General features: G+C 34.8%; 1 protein-coding gene across 9 annotated transcripts in view; it reads left to right on the top strand.

The window, feature by feature from the left end:
* RYR2 (ryanodine receptor 2) overlaps positions 1 to 23250 on the top strand; it is a 361257-nt gene that overhangs the window by 307020 nt on the left and 30987 nt on the right. For 3 of the 9 annotated variants that reach the window (XM_067464901.1, XM_067464882.1, XM_067464871.1), the window contains 8 exons: positions 9647 to 9746; positions 10154 to 10233; positions 11033 to 11109; positions 12679 to 12752; positions 19088 to 19168; positions 20095 to 20183; positions 21295 to 21423; positions 22855 to 22959. In XM_067464901.1, coding sequence (XP_067321002.1) covers positions 9647 to 9746; positions 10154 to 10233; positions 11033 to 11109; positions 12679 to 12752; positions 19088 to 19168; positions 20095 to 20183; positions 21295 to 21423; positions 22855 to 22959 — 735 coding nt within the window. Of the gene's footprint in view, positions 1 to 1742; positions 1767 to 9646; positions 9747 to 10153; positions 10234 to 11032; positions 11110 to 12678; positions 12753 to 14015; positions 14034 to 19087; positions 19169 to 20094; positions 20184 to 21294; positions 21424 to 22854; positions 22960 to 23250 lie in introns of all 9 variants that reach the window. The other 6 variants (XM_067464864.1, XM_067464858.1, XM_067464907.1 and 3 more) reach the window with 3 other exon arrangements.

Raw genomic sequence — 23250 nt, 5'->3', positions numbered from 1 at the left:
AAGTTACGTTGTCTCATTTATTCCAGTTATTCTATATACTAACCTGCTCACTGACAATGAAAACCAGTGTAAAGCTCACAATAGTACTGAAATTCGTTCATCCAGTACTTCCTGGATACATGACTAAATCTGTTTTTTCAGCATATCTCCTTAATATGCTTCATGGCTGTAACACTGATTTTTTTTAACTGAATGATTTTAATGATCTGACAATTTCAAATGAAATATATAGGAAAGTGTGATACAATTCTAAAATCACAGTTGAATTGGACAAAAATTACAAGCTGAGATAAAAAGTGTAGTAATTTGTACAGTACTCAAGGTCCTTCAATTATGATTAAGTGAGAAAAGGTGTCATTATGTATGTATAGTACTTATATTCTGCCCTTCTCACTCTGAAGGGGACTAAGGGTGGATCACAGAACACATATATTCCAGACATTCAATGCCGATTATACAATGACAAGATAGACAACAGATAGAGGTATATTTAGGCTTTTTTCTCATCATTTGGCATCTTCTGAAGGCTTTCTTTGTTCCTAAACCTTCCTCCAAAATGCCATGCCTAAAATACCTCTCCACTTAATGCAGTTCCTATTCATCTACTCACATTGCTGTTTTCGATCCGCTAGGTGGGTGGGGGAGCTGGGCAAGATTAACTGCAGCTGCAGCTGGTGATTAACCTGCTGTATTCCCCCCCCTCCCCATTTAGTAGTGTTTCCTGTTTGAGAACAATAATTCATATTAATTCTAATTAAAAATAGAGTGATGATGTGAGATATATACTTCACACATGGTCACCTGTTGGGGGTGCTTTGAATGGGATTTTCCTGCTTCTTGGCAGGGGGTTGGACTGGATGGCCCATGAGGTCTCTTCCAACGCTATGATTCTATGATATATTTTTTTCTTGTGTCAGGAGCAACTTGAGAAACTACAAGTTGCTTCTGGTGTGAGAGAATTGGCCATCTGCAAGGACGTTGCCCAGGGGACACCCAGATGTTTTGATGGGAGACTTCTCTCATGTCCCCACATGGAGAGCCAGAGCTGACAGAGGTTTTCAGTCCTGTCAGAACAAGGGTTTAACCCATTGTGCCACCAGGGCCTCCTATATAATATTATTATGGTCATATATTAAAATTAAATATTTGCACTAGAGAGTAAAACCTTAATTATTTAGAATAGAGGAGGATAATGTTCATGTTTAGCTTTCACTTCATTGATAAAGTAATGATAAATCTAATATAGGTCTGTGGCTGTATCTGAAAAATTCAGATAGAGCCACAGACCTGTATCTGAATGCTTTTGATACCACTTTAGTTCTTCTATCCTTCCTCATCATCACAGTTCACTGTTGCTGAAAACCATTGTCCATGATGTATTATGTTCTTTGTTTGATTCAACCAGCTAGTTTATTAGTCTAATGAATATGTCTGTTACAAAGCTTAGTAAAAAGATTTAAAGTCCTTGTTCCAGAATGATTTCAGTAATAGTAAGTAACAGAAAGGAAAAACTGAAATGAGAAATACCTTGTGAGAAGGTGGAGGATATAATTCCATGAGATACCAGCAATTTCAGGGTAACATGTTTTCTAAAAGTATTTTATTCTAGGTTGTTAACAGAATTTATTTGGTAATTGGTGATTATTTCAAAAAGTACTGTTTGGTTATTCAGTTATCATCAGAGTACTTTGGACACATTTTTCTTATTGCTATTTTACTTCTTATCCTCGCCTTTCCTTAAGGTCACAGGATCCCAACGCAGCAAGGTAAACTAACATGTGTGTTTATGTGGGTCTAATTTTGTGAGTTGCTTTTGTTAGACCCAACATCTTGGACATGTTTTGTAAGGAAATTTTGATGCATTTGAGCCTCTTCAGTGGCAAGAGTGATAGGTCTTTTTTTTTCTTTTTTCCTTTTTTACAAATAGACTCATTTTAGTGTAATTCCCAGTATTGGAATTAGAATCATATTCTTAATTTAGTATCTCAAGGGAAATAACTTATTATTTCCAATCATCCTCTGTTATCATCTACGGATGAAGAAAATATTGCTGGCCATGCAATATATTATGATAAAAACAGTGTGAGCAAGAAGGGATTCTTCTTCACACTGTTCATAAATATGGATACTTAATATGCTATTACTTTGATTTGCAGGCTCAAATATGTAAAAAGGACACTGTGGCACATTTGCTAACTTCAGTCCCTAAATTACGAACAAGATAGGTTTTGTAGGTTTGTTCTTAAGTTGAATTTATCTGTAAGTTGGAGCAAGTACATTTTAAGTGTAACTCCAGCCACACACACACACTTTGGGATAGCATAGGGAAGGGTTAACACCTCTATGGTATTCATTTTGCTGTCTGTGCTCCTGTTCAGAAGATTTCACCTCACTTTCTGTCCCTGTGATAATTGGATTTTGAAAAAGTTGGCTAGTTATGGAAAAAAGGATAGGTGATAAAGTTTCAGTGGTATACCTTTTCCGTGTGATAACTCTTCCAGGTATGAATTTTTCTTCAGAGGGTAGATTTCTCTCACTTCCTGTTTTCTTACCTCCATTCTTAACTATGAGCAATTTGTAAGTTGGATGTCAGGGACTGCCTGTACTATGACTAGGGACAGCTAATCACCTCTCAACAAAGGATTCCCCCAGGCAGTAAGAAGCCACACCTTGAAACTGCTAAGCCATCAAATGCTAATCAAGGTGGCCAATTGAAACATTCATACTACTTCCAACGGACAAGACTTCTTTCTCCCACCTTGGACATTCCGCAGATATATAAACCCAGTTTTCCTAGTTTCCAACAGACTTTACAACCTCTGAGGATGCCTGCCATAGATGCAGGTGAAATGCCAGGAGAAAATGCTTCTAGAACATGGCCATATAGCACGGAAAACCTACAACAAACGAGTCCACTTTAGATTTGATCTGTAGTTTTGATTAACAGCAAAGTGAAGGAACAGGAGGAACATTGCTGGGGAATGATTTGGTTTGGTTAACTTAGGAAAAGTTTACCTAATTCTTCATTCCACATATGCATCTTATTAATTTTGGGGAAAAGCTTCATTGAAACACATAGAAGTGTCTGATTCCCTCCCTGTGCATGAACTTGCACCAATAATTTTCCATGTTATTTCTGTCCTGGTACCATATTTTCTGTTAAAAACAATATCCAGAAAGATATATATTTTTGTTAACTCTGGTGTTTCCTGTCGATCTATTTGGCTCATCAGATTTCTGTGTTATGATTATCGCTTTATCTGTTAGATCACTATGTGAAGTGATGTTATATGTTGGTCTACTTTTATACTGTCTATAACAAACAAATCTTTATTGTGATCATAGACCAGTATAAGAAAAGGAGTACAGTATAATAAAAGCATTATACATTAAAATCATTTTAGTCCAGGCTAAAAACTAAAATACAGAGGTGTATTAAAAGGCTAAAACACAAAATACTATTTAAAAAAGAAAGCAAAATTACTAGAAGGAAATGAAAATGGAAGAGAATCTGGAGGCAGAGGGTAGAAGCATTCACGGAATATGAGGGAGCATAAGGAGGGAGGGGTACAGTCAGGCACAGGTCTAGGGGACTGGTGGTGGGAGCACTAAATATAGTTTCAATTTACTGATAAGTTAGAGTGCTAATTTGTGGTACCAGACATCACTTGGTGAATTTTAAGTGCTACCACATAAAATTTGGTAACATTATAGGTTATAATAGTGTTGGTATCTGAAAGCAACAGGGTGGTATAAAATTGTCCTGAGTGGCCCAGGTGTTTATATAGCAATGGCGAGATGAGTCTAGTCCAAATGACTCTGTAAAACTTATAGGAGCACATGTTCAGTTGGTTTTATATGTCCAGAATAACATGATCAGGGTCTCTCTGGTAAGGGTCTTACAATATTGCCTCCCTACCTGTGACATTGTGCCAGGGCATGACATTGTGCTAGGATAAAGGCCCTCTGATAGTTGGGTACCTCTAGATTTGTTAAGTATGCCATATGGGAGGTGAGGTATCTACTGGCTTGATTGACTATGAAGGTTGATGTGCTGGCTAGACCCAGTTTGCACTTCGTGTCTGATATATGTTGATTAATGAATGCTTTGGCTTGATTGTAATCCATACTGAGTAGCAAACCTGGAGAAAAACCCATGGATGAGATGTTGCTACTGCCTATTTCCATGTGGACTGGAAGTCATCCTTCATAGTTACTGGGGCAAGACCAAGTGGAGAAAGGGATATTCTGAGCCAGTAGTTGAGTATGACCACCCACACTCTGGCCTCCACGTTTATGAAGCCTGTCTCTAGTTGCAGGATGGAGATACATTTTGGTACTTGTGGGGCCTATCTTAGAATTTTTGATTCTAAGCTCTAGGGGGGCAAAATTGGAGAAGGAGCCAGGTGGGCTCCATGGTCACAGGCTTAGGAAAAAAAAATCATATTATTTTATCTTACTCTGTCTAGCTCTTATCATATTATAACTTCAGATGCAGATTGTTATTTCCCTGCAATAGGGAAAAACTGTAGTAGGACTCATACATTGATATATCATCGTAATGTACTATTTGTAAAACATTTTAGTTTTTATCCATGGATGGATTCATTTGATAAGGAGATAATTGCAACAAACAGTGCAATACCATTTGTCTGTACTGAAGATTTATTTACTCTTTTTATAAGGGTCAGTCTAGGTTCCCATTCTATTTTAACATGATCCTCAATAATTGTGAATGATATCCTACTGTGGTCTGGGAAATAAACTTATATAGAGATAAGGAATTAATACTATGGAAGTCATAACAATATGTACAATTACTTGAGGATAAGTCTCACTAACATTTCTTCTGTAAACATATAATAATTGAGGATAAACTCTGTTGCTAAAGATAACAATATGCTAATTACATTAATGTGTGCATTTTTATGTTTAATGTAGTAAAGTAAGATTAGTAGCTTTACAACAGTTTTGGTTTTTTCCAGAATTTCGTTTTCCTCCAGCTATAAAGCTGAGAATATGAAAGTGTTATTACCTTAGGTTAACGTTTGTGAAAATTGTGCACACTAATTTATAACTAGATCCCACAAATCCTTTAAGATGTGAGTTTTTTCTTTGTATCATTTCATAAGGATTAGGTTTGATCATAGATTTTCTCTAAGTGGAATAACTTCCAATATATTGGATAGAATATTCTGATTTAATATTTATTTGATTATTCTTTTCTTAGAATAATCAGATGTATCTGTGGGAGCATGAGAACTAGATAATAACTTTCCTATATGGTACAAAGCTAGAAGTCCTTACGATATCCAAGTAGATGCTTTGCAAAAGCTGCTGGAAGATGATTTCCAAGATTATTTTGTGAAAATTTCAAATTAACGAACAGAGAAAGGAAGAAAGAAACAAAAGGCTGGGTCCTTATAAAGAAAGTGAATCGAGAATTTGTGAATTATTAACCTCTTTTATTTATGTAGTCAAAATTCAAAATTTATGTATTCAAAATTCTGTCTGGTATCTGATGTTATCTTATTGAACCGAACTATGCTTTGTTGAGTTCCAGTATTATTTTTTTTACTTTCTGTGTTTCTTCATTGTAGCTTGCTGCTTGTCTATTCTTTCCAACCTCTTCCTCCTCATTTCAGTACTCTCATTTGTAGAAATGTATTGTCTTTATTTTGATTTTTCTGATCTTTACCTCTGATCTTGTACCCCTGTGTATCTCTTATCTAGTGAGCCATCTTCCTTCAGGATGTCCTGTCCCTGATATGCTGATATGCTCTACCCCAATTTGGGACCCAAGGCAACGAGTATAGATAGCATATATTATAGATTATAGGTCTGGACCCTCATTGATTCTTGTTGCCTTCCTGATCCTTCAGTGAATTTAGTAGTATGGATTTAAGTCCTTGAGTATTTCATCTTTATTTGAGAGGGAAAATAATTGCAGTCATTTTGTTCCTACTGCAGGAGAAAATATACCGGTATTCTTCTGCAATATTCTTATGTTCAGACATATTGAAGTGCTGTGCAGCGAATATTACATTTTTTGTGAGCAACCATGGTTTTTGTGGTTGCTCAAAAAGAGGTTTTCTGCACAGGAAGAGGTTTTCTGCACAGGAAATTGCACATAAAACAGGGTGGATAGGTGAATTCAAAACATGCTTTCCTTGGGAGAATGTTTTTTCAACACTTTGAGACACTATCAGAAGAAACATTTCCAAAATTATTACTGAACTATTATTCTTCCTATCAGAGTTCCTCAACTGTTGGAAAACCAATTTTTAAATCAAGGAATGAATAATTATTAATTTAGTAACCCCCAGGTTTGCACTGAAGATGAGTGTTATGCCTCAGAATAGATTCACCTTGCTTTCTCTGACAAAACCAGCCAATCTTGAGAAGTAGGAAGTTTATTGAAACAATCAAAGTAAAAGCAGTAAAAATTCAGTGGTTACAAGATAAAAAGTTCATTATAATCCTTTGGAGTTTAAGCCGCAGACATGAAGCAAAGCAAGAAGCCAAGACCAGGAAGCAGCTTAAGGTTACATGAAGCAGGCCGTTTCTAAATCCCTAGCCCCCGGACTGGAGCTACTGCAAGCCATATTGCAACGTTGAAACTAACACAGGATCCATGTCCAGGCAGATTACTTATACGTTACACATCAAAACAGCAAACATCAAACAAGCCTTAACTAGCAGTTTTCCCACAGATGAGGTCAACACTTCTCTGCCAGCCGCGCACTCCTTCGCACCACCTGTCCTGCGCGGCCTTGCAACCCAGGAACCGTCTGACCTTGCTTCCCAGCAACTGTCTTATCACCCACATTCCAATCTTGTGAAAACATTGAAGACACAGACCTGTCTCTAAATTGCCTGTCTCTAGATTCATGGGAAGAAAACTGAGAGCCCGCATCTGCACTATCATTCCCAGCACTCTCCTCACTCCCATTCCCATCAAGTTGGTGCTGAACCACAACAATGAGTTCCTGCACCAGTTCCTAGAACATGTCACATTATTTTACAAATACTCTGCTTTGTCTGAAATTAACCTGTATCTTATATTATTGTAATAGATCGATTAAAGTACATTCTTAAAGTATACAACTTTCAGTGAATATTGCAGTGCACAGGTAGATGTTTCTGTATTTTTGTTATCCCTTCTTGATTTAAAGATGATTTATGCAAATTAGTATCACATTAGAACATATCAAAAATGTATAATTTATACACTCAGTGACTTATTTCTGAGATGTCAAACATATTTCATTGTTTCATTGTTTGGAGTCCATTCAATATACTTTACTCTTTGCTTATATTCAAGCAGATATTTTTTTGAAGAGCATTTGGATTTGTTTCTTTTCTTACAGCTTTTACTACAATTTTTTTCTTAGTTAAAAAAAATAAATCCCTGGTACTCAATTTCCCTTCATTTTACACATAACTTTAATTCCAAGCCAATGGGGCTGTGAGTAAAATGTCTTCATAATGGTTTTATCAAAATTGTATTTGGAAATAAAATGGTACACATAGATTAATAAAAACCAAAGTGGAATGGAGATAAAAGATTGTTGGGTCTAAAATAATGAAATGCAAAAAAAAAAAATGGGAAAAAGTATGTACTTAAAAATAGTTCAAAAGACAAAATGCTATGTTGTGGCTTCAGTGAAACTGTGTTGTAATTCTGTTTGTGTGTGTATGTTTCTTTTTTTATTTCTTCCCTCACAAAAAGAGGTTTAAACAAGAAGGCAACATTTCTGAATTATTATGACAGTAATATAATGCAGCACTGCCCTATAAAGCCCCCCCCCCCCAATACCTAGTTTATCTAGACCAGGGGTTCTCAAACGATGCTCTGTGGATCCCTTAGGGCTCTGCAGGTGATAGTGATTGTGTTTTTCCTGCATGGCAGAAGGAAGTTGAACTGGATGGTCCCAGGGGTCGTCCACTAAAACTTTCAAGTTCATGTTGATTAAATATTGTATAGTTCTTTCCTTTCCTTTTTCTTTTTTTGCTCTGTGAATTAGTTCACCTAAACCCTCTCCATCCATCTGCCACTGGTCCAGCCAATGCCTGATATATATACACATTATAAATAATATAATATGTAATATATTACATAAAATATAAACATTTATTGGGGCTCCATGAAAAACTTCAAAATGGGCTCAGTGACTGAAAAAGTTTGAGAACCCCTGATCAAGACTGTTTATGCCTGTTTCAAATATTAAATTATGGAAATTCTCATCAATAATGTGTTAGAAGAACATGTTCAACTCAGTTGAGTGTGAATTGAGTAAAAAAGGAGAAAAGACAATCCCTTCTAGCTTTGATAGTAATTGTCTTGTAAGAATAAAATAGACTTGTGGCCTAATTTATTTGGAAATGAATTCTATTGTATTTAATACAGATTATTTCCAGGTAAGTATGTATAGAAAATTTTCATTTTAAATTTATTTAAGGGCATCTCCTTCTCTTTTATTCCCGTAATATTGTTTAAATGATATACTTCCTTAGGTTTTAATTGTTTAAACCTCTTTCATTTTCTACTGTCTACTTTCTTTACTTTGGATGGATTGTTTATGGCAGCAAAATTGTCTATCTGGCTACCTCTGTTGCAACTGCTTTTAGGTCATACCTAATTTGGTCACTGTATTTTTGAATGTTGTATTACAGTGTTGTGCTCCAGTGACCTGGATCATTGGATGGATCTTTTTTGTAATGGAACTCTGTGCAACTCCTAGACTTTTACTATACATTCTTAGTTTTCTGAGTTTGTTGTTTATTGTGTTGAAGCTAAAACACAACTAGGGCAAGATATAATTTCTTCGTATTTGGGATCACGGTCATTTCCAGGTCGTCTTCAGCTGTAGCTTGAAAAATACAAAGCTACAGTTTAGTATTCACTTGTAATGAAATATAATCAGAATATTTTATTTATATCCCATATTTCTCCTGATATGAGCTATGAGTCAAAACTATGTGCATGAATTATAAATTAGTACTAAAAAGTTAAAATATAGTTGTATAAGATATTGTAATAAAACAACAATACTTTAAGATTACATAATTTTTACAAACTTGTGACAAGCCTGTCTCTCAACAAAATTCCTTTATTTCCCACTCTAATTACAATTAATTTGGTGAACAATAAGATTAAAATAACCTAGTGTATCATAAGTATGTATTTAATAAACTTATTTCCCTTAATGTTGCATGTTATTAAATAGTTTTTGAATATATAATACTGTGTACAATAATGTAAAATTCCAGCTCCCAGTTTAGGAGCTCTGAGATAGTCATTAAGTGATTCCCACACTATATAATGTGTTTAATTCTATGTGAAAATAATTGCACAAAACTGGAAGATTAAGCACAGAGACTTTGAAATCAAGCAGTTTAAATTCTGTGCTATTTTATTTTTCCAAAACAATTCCATACAGAAAATCGTCTGGCAATAAAACTGTCTCAAAATGGAGTTAGGAATGTCTAGCTGGAGATCTGGATAACAACTAAGCAATAGTATATTATTCTGTATTTTTTTTATATAACTTAAGTTGCAAGAGAGCCCATACATATGGAAAAAATACAAAATAACAGATATTTATAAATGGCTTTTACTTAAATTATTGGGATTTGTCTCCAGGAAAAAGAAATGGAAAAACAAAAACTTTTGTACCAGCAAGCAAGATTGCATGATCGGGGAGCTGCCGAGATGGTTCTTCAGACAATTAGTGCTAGTAAAGGTAAATAATGTTAAATGTGCATTCTTTTGCATTTTTCATATGTGCCAGCAAAGGTTTTCCTTAAATCACAAATGACAGCTTTAGTCAGGCCACTATTTTATAGGCATTTTATGTAAAAAGATACATATTTACCTCCAGCAATCCTGAGATAGCTCAGATTTCCACAGAGCTGTTTTTCATAAGCAAAGAAAAGTGCAAATGTTAGTGTGACGTGAGGATTACATAGGAATGTAAATCTTCATTCATTTTATTTTTTAAAGCAAGAATGAATAATTCTATAACTTTTCTCCTTGTGCAGCAGTTGTGTGTGGGTTAACATGCTTCCATATATATATATATATATATATATATATATATATATATATATATATATATAAAATGACTATATATATATATTTGCTTTTCAGGTGAGATGGGACCAATGGTTGCAGCTACACTAAAACTTGGGATTGCCATATTGAATGGTGGAAATTCTACTGTTCAACAGGTAATATTGCTTGGATCTTAAATCTATTTCACATACAATCCTGTATCTTTTGAAATGGTGAAATTGGAGTGAGGAAATGGTAGTTTGTTGGGTATATGCTGTTTCCTTAATCTTTTGATCCCTGGCTACCCCAAACACCCTCTAGGACAGTTGAGGAAATTGGGTGGGGGTGGGAAAAGATTTTGCCACATATTTGGGATCTCCGGGACATTTAAAAAAAGGAGAATATATAGAAAATGCCAACTCCTTTGATTAGTTAAGCACTTGAACATTTTAAGTGCTCCTCTGTAGATTATTTAATAATTGACAGATATCTTATGAGCCTGAGTGAACTTTGAAAGGACCTTCAGGTTCTCAGGTCTTTACAGAGAAGGAGAAAAGGTGTATTTTTAGTTGTGGTGAGCTGAGTATAAAACATGATCCTACTTTTTGAGCTCTTTTGGGAAGAACTTAGAAAAGTTACTTTTTGTGGGGGCTACAACCCCAGGGGAGCTATGCTGGCTAGGGACTTTTGTGAATTAAAATAATAATTAAAAAACCCAATTTATCAAATTCTGATTTTGAATGCCAGTCGTTTCCTCCCCATGTTCACTCATGCATCTTACATATTTAAATCTTTCTGCGTTAAGCTTCTTTGTTCGCTGTTGTTTTTTTTCTATATCTCTTTATTATTTTTAGTATTTGCTATCTACTGTTGCAGCCCTTGGGACTACAATTCAATTTAAATGTCTAAAATGAATAAATAAAAGTAAATCACATTTCTATACAAATTTTCAGATTTTGTTTATTTTTCCTTTAGAAAATGCTTGACTACCTCAAAGACAAAAAGGATGTAGGATTCTTTCAGAGCCTTGCTGGTCTTATGCAGTCTTGTAGGTAGGATAACAAATATTATATTATTTAAGTACATGTATTAGCATATCAGCATCATTCCAATAGTGAGCTTGATTTTTCTATGCTTGTAAGCATGAAAATATAACATGAGTATGAAATTGTTTCTATATTCTCATGAGATTTCCTAGATAGGTATTCTGAACTATACTAGATAGCAAGTTTAAAGCAAAAATAAAAGACACAAACTATAAGCCCTGGTTAACCATCTGGCCGCAGCTCTTTAGCTGATGTTTCTGAACACCTTTCTCATTTTAAAAGGGAAAAAACTGATCAGTTGATTGGGATTTCAAAGGAAAGGAAACATGAATGGAGAGCTATTTGAACTCTCTGAAACTCATTATTTAACACTGTAAAAGATGGGGGGAAAATATACAAGATATATATATATATACACTTTGGTTGATGTAATGAATTGAGGATGGAATATAAGATTATTGAAGGTATTGATGTATTGATGTATTCTAAGAAACCAATTAAAATGTTTGAAAAAAAGCTGTAATACTGTAAACAGAGCTTTAATAAATATTATAGGGCTGTACAAATCATTTTCGGATCATAAGTGTGGTTCCTTAAAGCTATTACTACTCTAGAGGAGACAGGAGTCTTGGGTGTGCAGCTCTCTCCCTGCAGGAGGCAGTTTTCCAGGGGCTTCCCAGGGAAGGAAGAGAGATCAATCTGGAGGTTTCCTGGCCTGGCTTCCTTAAAAAAGTCCTCCCTTTTCTCTTGATTTGGAGGTGGAGAGGAGATTGAAGTGGCAGCAAAGAAGGGAAAAGACATTCTAAGCTTCTAATGCTTTGAGTGTCAGCCAGGCACCAGTTCCCCTTTCTGCCATCAAATCAAGAGAGAAGGGAGGGCTTTTTTTAGAGAAAGTCAGAGAAGGATACCTCCAGGTCCATCCCTCTTCCATCCCAAGGAAGCCCCCTTAAAATGCCTTGGAAAACCGCCGCCAGTTTCCTCTAGAGCAGTAACAACTTAACGAACAACATATATGCTCCAAAATATTTATTTAATTCTCTCTGTTTGCACTGATCCATATATGTGCACATCCAAATATGCTTGTATTTATTTGCGCATAACCATATATTGTTATATTAGCACATAACCGTGTATATGTCTGCCTTCCATTTTATCCCAAGATGCAGAAAGGCTGTAAGGATGGTGGGGAAGAAAACCCATGACCAGTAGGTCTGTGTGGGAACCTGCTCTGAGGTCCTGGGTTTTTTTTTTTTGCCCCTCTTTTTTGCCCTTCTTTTTAATCCTGTGTTTTGGCACTGTCTGGAAGTGCACTGAGATAGCTTTTATCATAGCGCTGGAATGATGCTGAACTCCATGGTTTCTCATTGATGTTGCATTGGGGGCTGTGTGGTGGTGGTTGGAGTGTGGAGGGATGGGTTTGTTGCTTTTGTGATGTGTGCTGGGAAAAGCATTTAATTTCGTTGTACAATGTACAATGACAATAACATTAATCTATTCTATTCTATTCAATTCTATGTAAGATAAGAGAATACTGACCATAAAAGCATAACTGTGACTTGCTATTTTTAATTTTAGTGTACTTGACCTAAACGCTTTTGAACGGCAGAACAAAGCAGAAGGCCTTGGCATGGTTACAGAAGAAGGATCAGGTATTATCTTCATAATGGATAAGACTTGTGGTATTCTGCTGTATATGCATTTTTTAAAAATAGTTATATTCAAACATATTCATTGAAGGGCGACAGTAATTTGTTAATACCCATCCTGGATTGGAAAATAATTAATCTTGAACACATGGCCATTTAATTATCTTGAAACAAACAAAGAAAAAACAATTTTCTGAAGTAATCTTTCAATTATTAAAAAATCTATACACAAAAAATGAAATAACACAGAAGGACAATATCTTTAGGATTTTTTTTTTTGCTGAAAGTGTTTTACGTTTTTAAAAAGATGCTTTCATTTAAAATATAAACGTCTGAACTTTTGATTTTGAACCAGGTTACCTCTTCTATCTCTCATCAATTCAATATTGTTTTTCATTTGCTGCCTTTTTGTTTGGTTGGTAATTGTTTCTTCCGATTATCACTGGAATATTTTCTCTATGATTATTTATTCTGCTAAGCTCTCATTCTTTCTCTGTTTTCATACTGGTATTTTTTCCATAATCTGCTCCAAGTAATCCTTTTCATGTCTTGATTCTTGAAAAATAAGAGGGGACACATGGCTGTTTTTTATTGTTGTATTTTGGAATTCCCCATGTTTGATATTGCATGTGTTAATGTGTAGTTTGTCTGCAATCATTTTGCCTGATATATCTTTGATTATTCAAGTTTTTCATCAAGCTGAAGACACATTAACTTGACTGAAAACCTTTACCTCTTCTGTGAAATTATGTTTTTCATCAAATATGCTGCATTTCTTGATGTGGCATTCAAATTTATCTTTACTCATTAGAGTAATTCCTTAAGATCAGCTCAGATGAGTAAATTTTGGTGTTCAGGTCATAGAATCAATGAAAATTATTCTCCAGAATGCATAGATATTGGGGACATAATTTATTTTTATAGATATTCTCCGTAATTATTCATAATAACACTTGATTTTCATTTCAAGAAGTTCATTTTTTTTCTTTTAAAACTCTACATATGTTATTTCGATGGAAGATGCATGTACGTATAAACAAGTGGCATGAATGACTTATCTGATGTTGGGATATTTTTATGCTTCTTCATCAGAAGCTTTTTCAGGTTTTTTTTTTCATGATTTTGAAATTTGGCATTCATAGAAAAAAATAATTGCGAAAAGCAATGCTACATATATTTTAAATCTGCTGAAACAAATTCTCACTTTTGTTCTTTTTCCCCATTTTCTTTTCTTTGAAATAAATGTCCTGTGTTTCCCTTCCTCAGTCATCACTCATGAGCGTGGTAATTATTATACACAAATTGCCTTTCTTTTTCCTGTTGTTAGCTTTGTGTCAGCACTGTACAGCTCCTGAACACCATGTAGTTTGTTTTTGTTCTCAGAATTTTAAAGAGTGGGCACTTTTTTATTTTCATTATTATTATTGTTGTATTCTCCAAAGATTCCATTTGTATGCCAACTTTCCCCACATCTTTGTTTTTTCCTCCCTTTCTCAGGATTTGCACAGTAACTGGCACACTAGATGTAAGAGCAGCAAGCTTTTTTGGTTTTTCTTTTTCTTTTTTGGCTTCATTTGGTGATTTTTATTTTCTTAGTGGGCCAAGTACTTGTGATGGTTGGATGTAAATAAAACGTGTGCGTATGATATTAAAATTCGCCATGTGCTGTAGTCTTCCTGTAGCATTTATGTTGTGTATTTAATGTGGCTTTATGGCTGCATTGGTTTGTGCAATCATAGGAAATCAGTGGAGGATCCAGATGGGGTTTGAGGATGAAATAGAGGGAATGTTTAAAGATGGAAAGCACCTTTATATTGTAAAAGCAAGCAAAATTAATGCATGTTTACAAAGCTGATAATGTTGCTGATTCTAATGTGCAACACTGAATCACATTAAAGGTTATGTCATTTAGTAGAAACAGATTATAATAGACAAGACTAAACTAAAAATATAGTATTAAAAAGAAAAAAAATTAAATTCCAAGTATTGTTTTATTTAAATCAGTGTTGACAGATAATTACATCACTACAATCACCCTTTCTATGATTATTTGTTTTTATAAATGTACTTTCATATGTAAATGATTTGCCAACAAAAGTTAAAAAGGCAGTATTTATGAATGATACACTCATAATTATTCAATTCGTGCATAGAAAATACTTATATTAAGAAAGGAGAAGACTTTCAACTATTTTGCCGTAATGCAGATGGAATTTATGTTTGAGTGAGCTTCCTTATTTTACTGTGGGGAAAACTAGTACCTTATCACATTGGGATAGACTCCATGTATATCAGTACGCACCCCGTATTCTTTTAGGATTGAATGCGCACTGTATGCAGACAGGATGCATTTTCTATCCATCACGCTCAACTATGATGATTCTTACTATTTGAAAATACTGTGCTTTGACTCGTCACTGAAGACTGATTTCTCTCAGTCCATTCAAATGCCTCCCTACATCACTTTTTTCAAAATCTGTAATATTGCGCAGTGGTGTAACCTGGAAGTCTTGAAATATTCTCACGAGATTTTAGCTTACACAATGTATAAATTTTCAGCTCACACATAAAAACAGCACCTCATCAATGTATAAAATCATAGTAAATAAAAAAGATTATTAGAATCCCGTATAAAATTCTGGCATTTTGGCATTGTTAGCAGATGGATTCCAATGGATTATTGACAGAATGGGGCAAATGTCATGTGATAGGATCTGTTCAGAACTGTGTTCAAATACAGAGTGTATCCCAACGTGATAAGGTCCCTAGGAATGCATATGAAGTGAATACAGAGAGCCACTGAAACAGACATCCTTGGTTGTCATTGGGTGTTACCGATCATCAGCTTTCAAAATAGAGCAGCAATGTATACTGTATTTCTAATAATTAGGGATCAAAATGGAATGGAAGCAATTCCTCTTACACAGCCAGAATTTAAATATGGATGATAGTTAACAAATGATTCCATTATTATTGCCTGGCTGAACACTATAACAAACTACTAACGTTCTAAAGACCCAGAACATATATTGTTTTTCAAATAACTAAGCAGAAGGAAATTGTGAATGTATTATGTAATGCAGTAAGATAAAAAAATACACTATTCATTTACTGAAAAGTGTATATTTTGATTATGTAAAATTATGTTATTTTGCTGTAGACAACACTTTTAGAGAATTTTCAGAAATCTTACTGTTGTAATAGGATGCAATGCAGAAATATTACTGGACACAATATAATACAGAGAAGCAATATGGCTAAAACTTCATTGCCAGTTTTTTTCCTTTATACTCTCCTTCCTCCCCACAATATTTGTCCTGATCCTTTACCACTATGATTCATGTAATGGTTGATTTTTTAAAATACTGGACCCCCCACTGGTAAAATATTGTTGATTCTTTACCAGATCTGTACCTAATCTGTCTTCGTGATGTAATCAATGTTGCATTTCCTTTGTTATGTTTTACTTACTGTCATTATTACTGGGGGATGAGGTTCAAAACCAAAGGCATATACTTCACTTTGTGTTACCTTGTGTTAATTTCCATACTCTTACAATCTATACAGATATTCCCATAGTCATTATAAGCTTGAAAGTGCATTTTCTCTCTCCCTTTAGTCTTTTTCTATGGTTAAAAGACAACCATGCTTAAGACATGTTGTTTTTATTATCTTTCTGATGTCTTGCTGCTCTTGATATAACATTTGGTATTGTTTAGTTTTTCTCATAAAAGATACTGAAGGAAATCTTTTAAATGTTGTTATGCAATGAGAAAATGGAATTTTTAAAAACCTGTAATAGTAATATATTTAGCATCATTAATTTGATCAATGATTTTTAAAATAAGTAAATTCCACTTATTAGATATGAATTTGCTTCCCAGATAGCACTGTAGTGTAAGTAAGCAGATGTGAAAAAATGTATTTCATCATTGGCTGAGTCTACACGTAACAAAAAAGGATTGGTCCTATTTTGCACCTCCTGCAAGTTAGAGCTATGCAAACTATTGACCATGGGTTGTTAACTGGAAACTTTGATGACTTCTCTCATGCACCTTGGTTGCTATTTGCAAGTTGGGGATAAGGTATGGACAAAAATCCCTTTGTCTTGCAGCTTTTACTTGCAGAAGGACTGAAATCAGAATGAGTTAGAAAAAATGTTATATAATTCAGAAGAAAACCTAGCGTTACAACACATTTTGTCATAAGTTCTGATTTAAGTGGTGGCACAATAATATATGGCCGCAGTCACTGTTAAATTATAATTCCCACACAACTCTTGATATCATGATTGAGTTAATGATGACTTTATATATAGGTCCAAATTCAGTGCCACTCTGGAGATTGCCATGGAACATTTTAAAGGGACACAATAATAAAACTGGGAGGACAGCAATGACCATTTATTTTAACCCACTGCCATTCAGAAAAACACAACTAGTGCTTTTCCAAAGACTTTCCAAGAAGTGTATGCTTTTCTTTCTCTCTGCATACATTGTTCACTGATCCATGAACACAAGCTCTGGAGGACTTCCTAGCCTTCTAGACCTAGGATCCTGAAATGAGCATCTCTATGTGACTTATTTTGCTAGAATCTGCTGATTTGCAAAATGGAAGTCCGTCATTGGGCATTGCCCATAATGACTTGATAGCCAACCAAAAAAGCATTCTGTTTCATTTTTCTGAGAGAAACTGATGTGTACAGTATTCTACCAGGTGCTGTTTAACAGCTAGGGTGGTTGGCTTGCGATATATGAAGTGTATGTTTACCACAGAAGTGTTGTCAACAATAAGGATATGATAAAGACCAATACAGTTTTAGATACTAGATTTTTAAAAATGTAAGAATGCAATTTCATCACTAATACATCTTTTCTCATCTTATGAGATAGGAAATCTGTTAGCTTGTATATATTTCAATCTACATATTTACAATTATTAATAACAAGAAACATTGTATCAATAATATGGAGAGATAACCAACTATCATTTAAGCACTTTCAAGAGAGTATAACATACACCATTTTTTCTTTCTGTCAGACATTTCTTGGGTTCAGTTGCATCTCAGACTCAAATTTTCCATGAAACCATATATATATACATAAAAGTTCCATTCAAATGCAGCATGGATACTGGCAATATTCTAGCTCTAATTAACATACAGCTGTTGATTCCTTTAATTGTTTTGGTGTGTAACCATTCTTCCAAATATCCAATGCAGAATATGCAAAATTGGTTTTAAAGGCTTCTGGCTTAGACTGCCTCTTTTCTTTTATGTAGTAGGCAAACCTACCATATATAAGTATGTATAGATTAGCTATCAATATGTTGCGGAGCTAAAAAATCCTATCTGCCTTCATGTTGACTAGAAATAATGGGAGTTGGTTAGATATAATGGGAGTAGAAGGCCAAGATTTAGACAGAGTCTCCACATACCTTTAAAAAAAACCCAAAAACTGTTCCTGACAGGAAAAAAACCTTAAACCCCAGGTGAGGGTTTAAAAACTTGAAAGTCAGTCACGCAAAATATGGATGTATTGTTGGTCAGTGAGTTATTAATTTATCAGGGTGATCATTTTTCTACTGACCACCACTCTTTGTAAAGGATCTAATTGTGTATATTATTTAGCTACAATAACTCACGTGACATCAATGATACATATACAAACTGAGGATAATTTATCAGCTATGAGAGTTCCTGGGATAAACACTAAGAGTGTCCTGTGATGCCTTGACTAATGTGAGGAACTTTTCTCTGAATACCTAGAAAGGTCTTCTAGTTCAAAACATAGCCACCAAACAACTCATAGAGACAAATGATTTCCAACATATTTGCATATATTTGTGCCTTCAAGTCACCTGCTGAATTTCATAGGCTTTTCTTAGATAATGAATACTCAGAGGTGGTTTGCCATTGTCTTCTGCTAAAATTAAGACCACAGCATCTGGTATTCCTTGGCCCTGGATTTCTTGTTGGCATTGCTATTCCAGAAGTTCCTTTTAAACAGCCATGAAACACAAACAAAGTTAAATCCCAGCTATTATACATTCACTAATGCATATTTCAAATGGAGGAAACTTTTAAAAATATTGCCAAGCCTATGCTTCCACATTTTAGTGGGTAATACACATCTACATTTTACTTTTTTCCCCTCTTACGGTGAATGATTATAACTATATTTAAGTGAGTATATCATATATTTTATTGTGAACAGATGCTGTAGAGTGTCTTACATCTATGCAGCCATTTTTTAAAAAAGCATAAACCAGTGGTATATATGAAGTGGAGTTATTTGGCAACCTTTCATAATGTTTGCTGATCCCTGGCTTTCCTACAGGAGAGAAGGTGATGCAGGATGATGAATTTACTTGTGACCTCTTCCGGTTCCTTCAGTTACTCTGCGAAGGGCATAACTCAGGTCTGTTAATAGAATGCCACATAACTAATTTAGTGTTGGAGTAACTAGTTATAAAAGTGCATTGCAAAAGGCTTTCCCCCCTAAATTGTAAGACAAATAAAAAGACAATGAAGACCAGTAGTAGTGCAAATTAGAAATACAGTAGTCTCACTTATCCAACATAAATGGGCCAGCAGAACGTTGGATAAGCAAAAATGTTGGATAATAAGGAGGGATTAAGGAAAAGCCTATTAAACATCAAATTATGTTATGATTTTACAAATTTAGCACCAAAACATCATGTTTTACAACAAATCAACAGAAAAAGCAGTTCAATACACGGTAACATTATGTAGTAATTACTGTATTTATGAATTTAGCACCAAAATATTACAATGTATTGAAACAGCAGTGGACCTGGGCAAGAGGCAGACTTAGTTGGATCAGAAAATTGGGTATACCTACCATGTGAAAGTCTTCCATCTCCTACCTCTTGTATAAAAAAAAAACCAAAAAAAAAACCCTGAACATAAATTTCAAGAACTAAAGATATATAAAGGCAGTCCCCAAATTATGAACAAAATAGGTTCTATATGTTTTTTCTTAAGTTGAATATAAGCTTCAGTTGAGACACCCTTTTTCCCATGATAACTCTTTCCGGAGTAAATTTCCCTTCCTAGGAGTAGATTTATCTCACTTCCTGTTGTCTCACCCCTGTTCTTACCTATGAGTTGTTTGCAAGTAGGATGCTTTTTAACAGGGGCTGCCTGTATATCATATATACTTAATTATGGAGCAAAATTCAGTTATTTGAAAAGGGGAAATGCAGATAAACATAAATGCAGTTATGTTCTTTAGAGAACACAAATTGTATAATGCTGGCAATTTTTAAGAAATGTAAATTTGAATGTAGTATTAATGCAGTTGCATTCTGTTTTTCCCTCAAGATTTTCAAAATTACTTGCGGACTCAGACTGGTAACAATACAACTGTCAATATTATCATATCAACTGTGGATTATTTATTGAGAGTTCAGGTAAAAATCATGCATTTGAGCAATTGTAAAAAATATGCCAAATCTTTGTTTATTTAATATAAAAATAATCTAATGCTCAACAATGGGTCACATTCAGAAAATCAGAGGGTACACTGGACTTCCTTTGGGGTCACTCCCTGATACACTTTAAAAGAACTTGGGGGGGGGGGCACCCAATGCCCATTCAATGTTACTTAGAGAGCTTTGGGGTGATTTTCTCATGTTTTATTGTGTCCAACTCATCTTAAACCCAGATGAGATGAACAGGGAGTACCAACAAGCCAATTTCTAGATGATCACATTATTTTTTAAAAGACCTCTCCTGGTTCCCAAGCACAACTGCAAGGGTATGGAAATCATTTTCATCTAAAGAAAATTCCACTAAGGAGTTTGGGATTCTCTCCCCTAAAAAACCTTGGTTTTTTAAAGTGTGTGCGTGCATACTAGAACACAGGGGTTCACAAAAGAGTGGTAGAAATCACATGCCACCCATGAGCTACACTCACCTCAGTCTTGTTTTAGTTGGTATGTTGTGGAATATGGTCATATTTTCCCCATCACTGCATTATTTTTATATGTGATAGGTAAGAGAGGCCCAATTCTTCTCGAGCTTTCTCAAATCTTTAAGAATTAATTGAGTCTTAATTATCTGTAAACAGGAAATAGTCAGTCTACAAAATAAAGATGTTTATTTTGGGTTGTTGTAGGTTTTTTCGGGCTATATTAATATTTTTAATTTTGTTTAATTGTCCTAAGCAAACGTATGTCATCCTTTGCCATTTTTCCAAACTTAAGAAAATCTTAAGAGAGATTATTTGATTTCCCCAGAAATTAGACATAAGAAGACTATTTCCCTCATTTGTGGAGCCTCATTTTTTCTCATGTGTCCCAGGTTGGGAAAAGCAGGAAAAATTTTGACTCAAGGTTTCCGTTTGCTCTGAATGTATTTGGAATTTCTTGGAGCTTCTATTGCTGACAAGCATTCTGGGAATTTTTAATTCTGAATGATGTTAATCTATTCCATAATTTTGAATATAGTTTTCTTTTATAATTTAACAAATGAAAATTTACACAATGTGCTTTGTTGTTTGTTTGTTTCCCCCATGTCTAGGAATCAATTAGTGATTTCTATTGGTATTATTCTGGAAAGGATGTTATCGATGAACAAGGACAACGTAATTTCTCTAAAGCAATTCAAGTTGCAAAGCAGGTCTTCAATACTCTTACAGAATATATCCAGGTAAACTTAAAGGGCTGTTTAGAAAAATATAATGGCTGATTTGAACATGAGAATGGATATCTGACATGGTGTCATTTCCTCCTGCCACATCATTAACCTCTGATGCAGGTTAACATTTCTCCACATATTCAATACAGCACTTACAGAATGGCCTTCCTCGTTTAGATCTATTCATATATACTCAACAGGAGCAGTTTTAGATCTGGATTGTTTTAAGTTTTTTGGGCTGTATGGCCATATTCCAGGTTTAGATCTATTTTGCCCTCTCCTTCACATTCTTGGTTGAACATGCATGAGGCTAATACAATGATTGCAAATGTTTGGAGGTTCTGACCAATGCAAGGAAATCATAAGTCAGAATGAGTGAGCTGGTATAGCTTTACTATTGAGTGATATGAAGCAAATATCTCGGCAAATTCTGGAGGGTGCTAGCAGCAACACCATAGTTATGCCTCTTCAGCAATCCTCCATTGGACAAATGTAGGTGGGCACAAGGACATAGACTTTAATTCTGCTCACCTCTATATGCTGGTCCACCTTGTAAACCATAAGGTTAGGACCTTTATAACAGTTTAACAATTGTTTATATTCTACTATATTATGTTATCACTAATATACATCAATTCAAGACTGTTTAAATTAAACAGCTAGTTTTTATGGCATAAGATTTTTTTTAATCACATTCTTTATTTTTATTTATTTTATTTATTTTAAACATTTACATTCCACCCTTTTAACCCTGAAGGGGAACTCAGGGCGGAGCACAACATACAAATGGCAAACATCCAATGTCGGCACATAAATAGATTATACACATGCCTAAACATTAAAATCATTTATCTCAATATTAAAATCTACTGTTTAAAACTGTCTCAATCATCCACATCAACTTTGGTTGGCACGGTAAGGTATCACTGTGTAACGTGATTTTTGTTTCTGGGTTATAAACGCCATTTCCTAATTGGTTCTGTCATAAAACATGGGGAAAAAACTTTATTATACTGCAAAAAACTTTGTTTTTGCTGGACACCCTGCAGCACATTTTGCTATAGTTTTTCAATGAATATCTCATAGAGCCTCAGCAAATTCAACATAGTTTGTGGCAGTCACAAAAATGAAGTTTCTGGAGTGTAATAACTACTTTCAAAGTAAGTACCACACAATTAAACAGAAAATAACACTTTCAAACCAAATTTTGTTACATAGTGTAATTAGCTGTTTTGTTAGTTTAGAATCCTAAAATGTTTTAATGTTTTGTGTATAACATAGTCAGTCAGTAAAAGCCAATTCTTTGTGTAAGCTTTTAAAAGCCATCCTATCACAGTAGTCAATTACCAATAGATATAAATAATGCTAGATTCATGTTTGTATTGTCCTGATTTTATGACATATTAATCATATGGCTCCTTTTCCCTGTTTTTTTTATTACAGGGACCATGTACAGGGAACCAGCAGAGCCTTGCACATAGCAGACTATGGGATGCAGTGGTTGGGTTTCTTCATGTATTTGCCCATATGCAGATGAAGCTCTCTCAGGTACAGAATGATTTTGTTTAAATGAGATCACTCCTATTTTACTTACTTTACTTAGGCAATCCCTCGTAGCTCGAGGATGATGGTTCTCATAGTATAGTGTTTTGGTGGTGGGTCCATAGGTGGCTGTGGAGCCCTATTCTTTGTCCATGTGTTCTCACACAGTGAGGACATCGGTTTCCAAGTGGAAGGCAGTCCCGGTCAGGGTTGGCTTGACATGCCTACCTCTTGGCACATTTCTCCCTTTTGCCCTTCGTGCCTCTTTGAATTCTGCAGGACTAGTGGTCACAACTG

Source organism: Anolis sagrei, chromosome 1 (assembly GCF_037176765.1).
Source record: "Anolis sagrei isolate rAnoSag1 chromosome 1, rAnoSag1.mat, whole genome shotgun sequence".
NCBI classification, from domain to species: domain Eukaryota; kingdom Metazoa; phylum Chordata; class Lepidosauria; order Squamata; family Dactyloidae; genus Anolis; species Anolis sagrei.
Note: the sequence above shows the minus strand (reverse complement) of the source record. Positions and strands in the feature narration are given on the sequence as shown.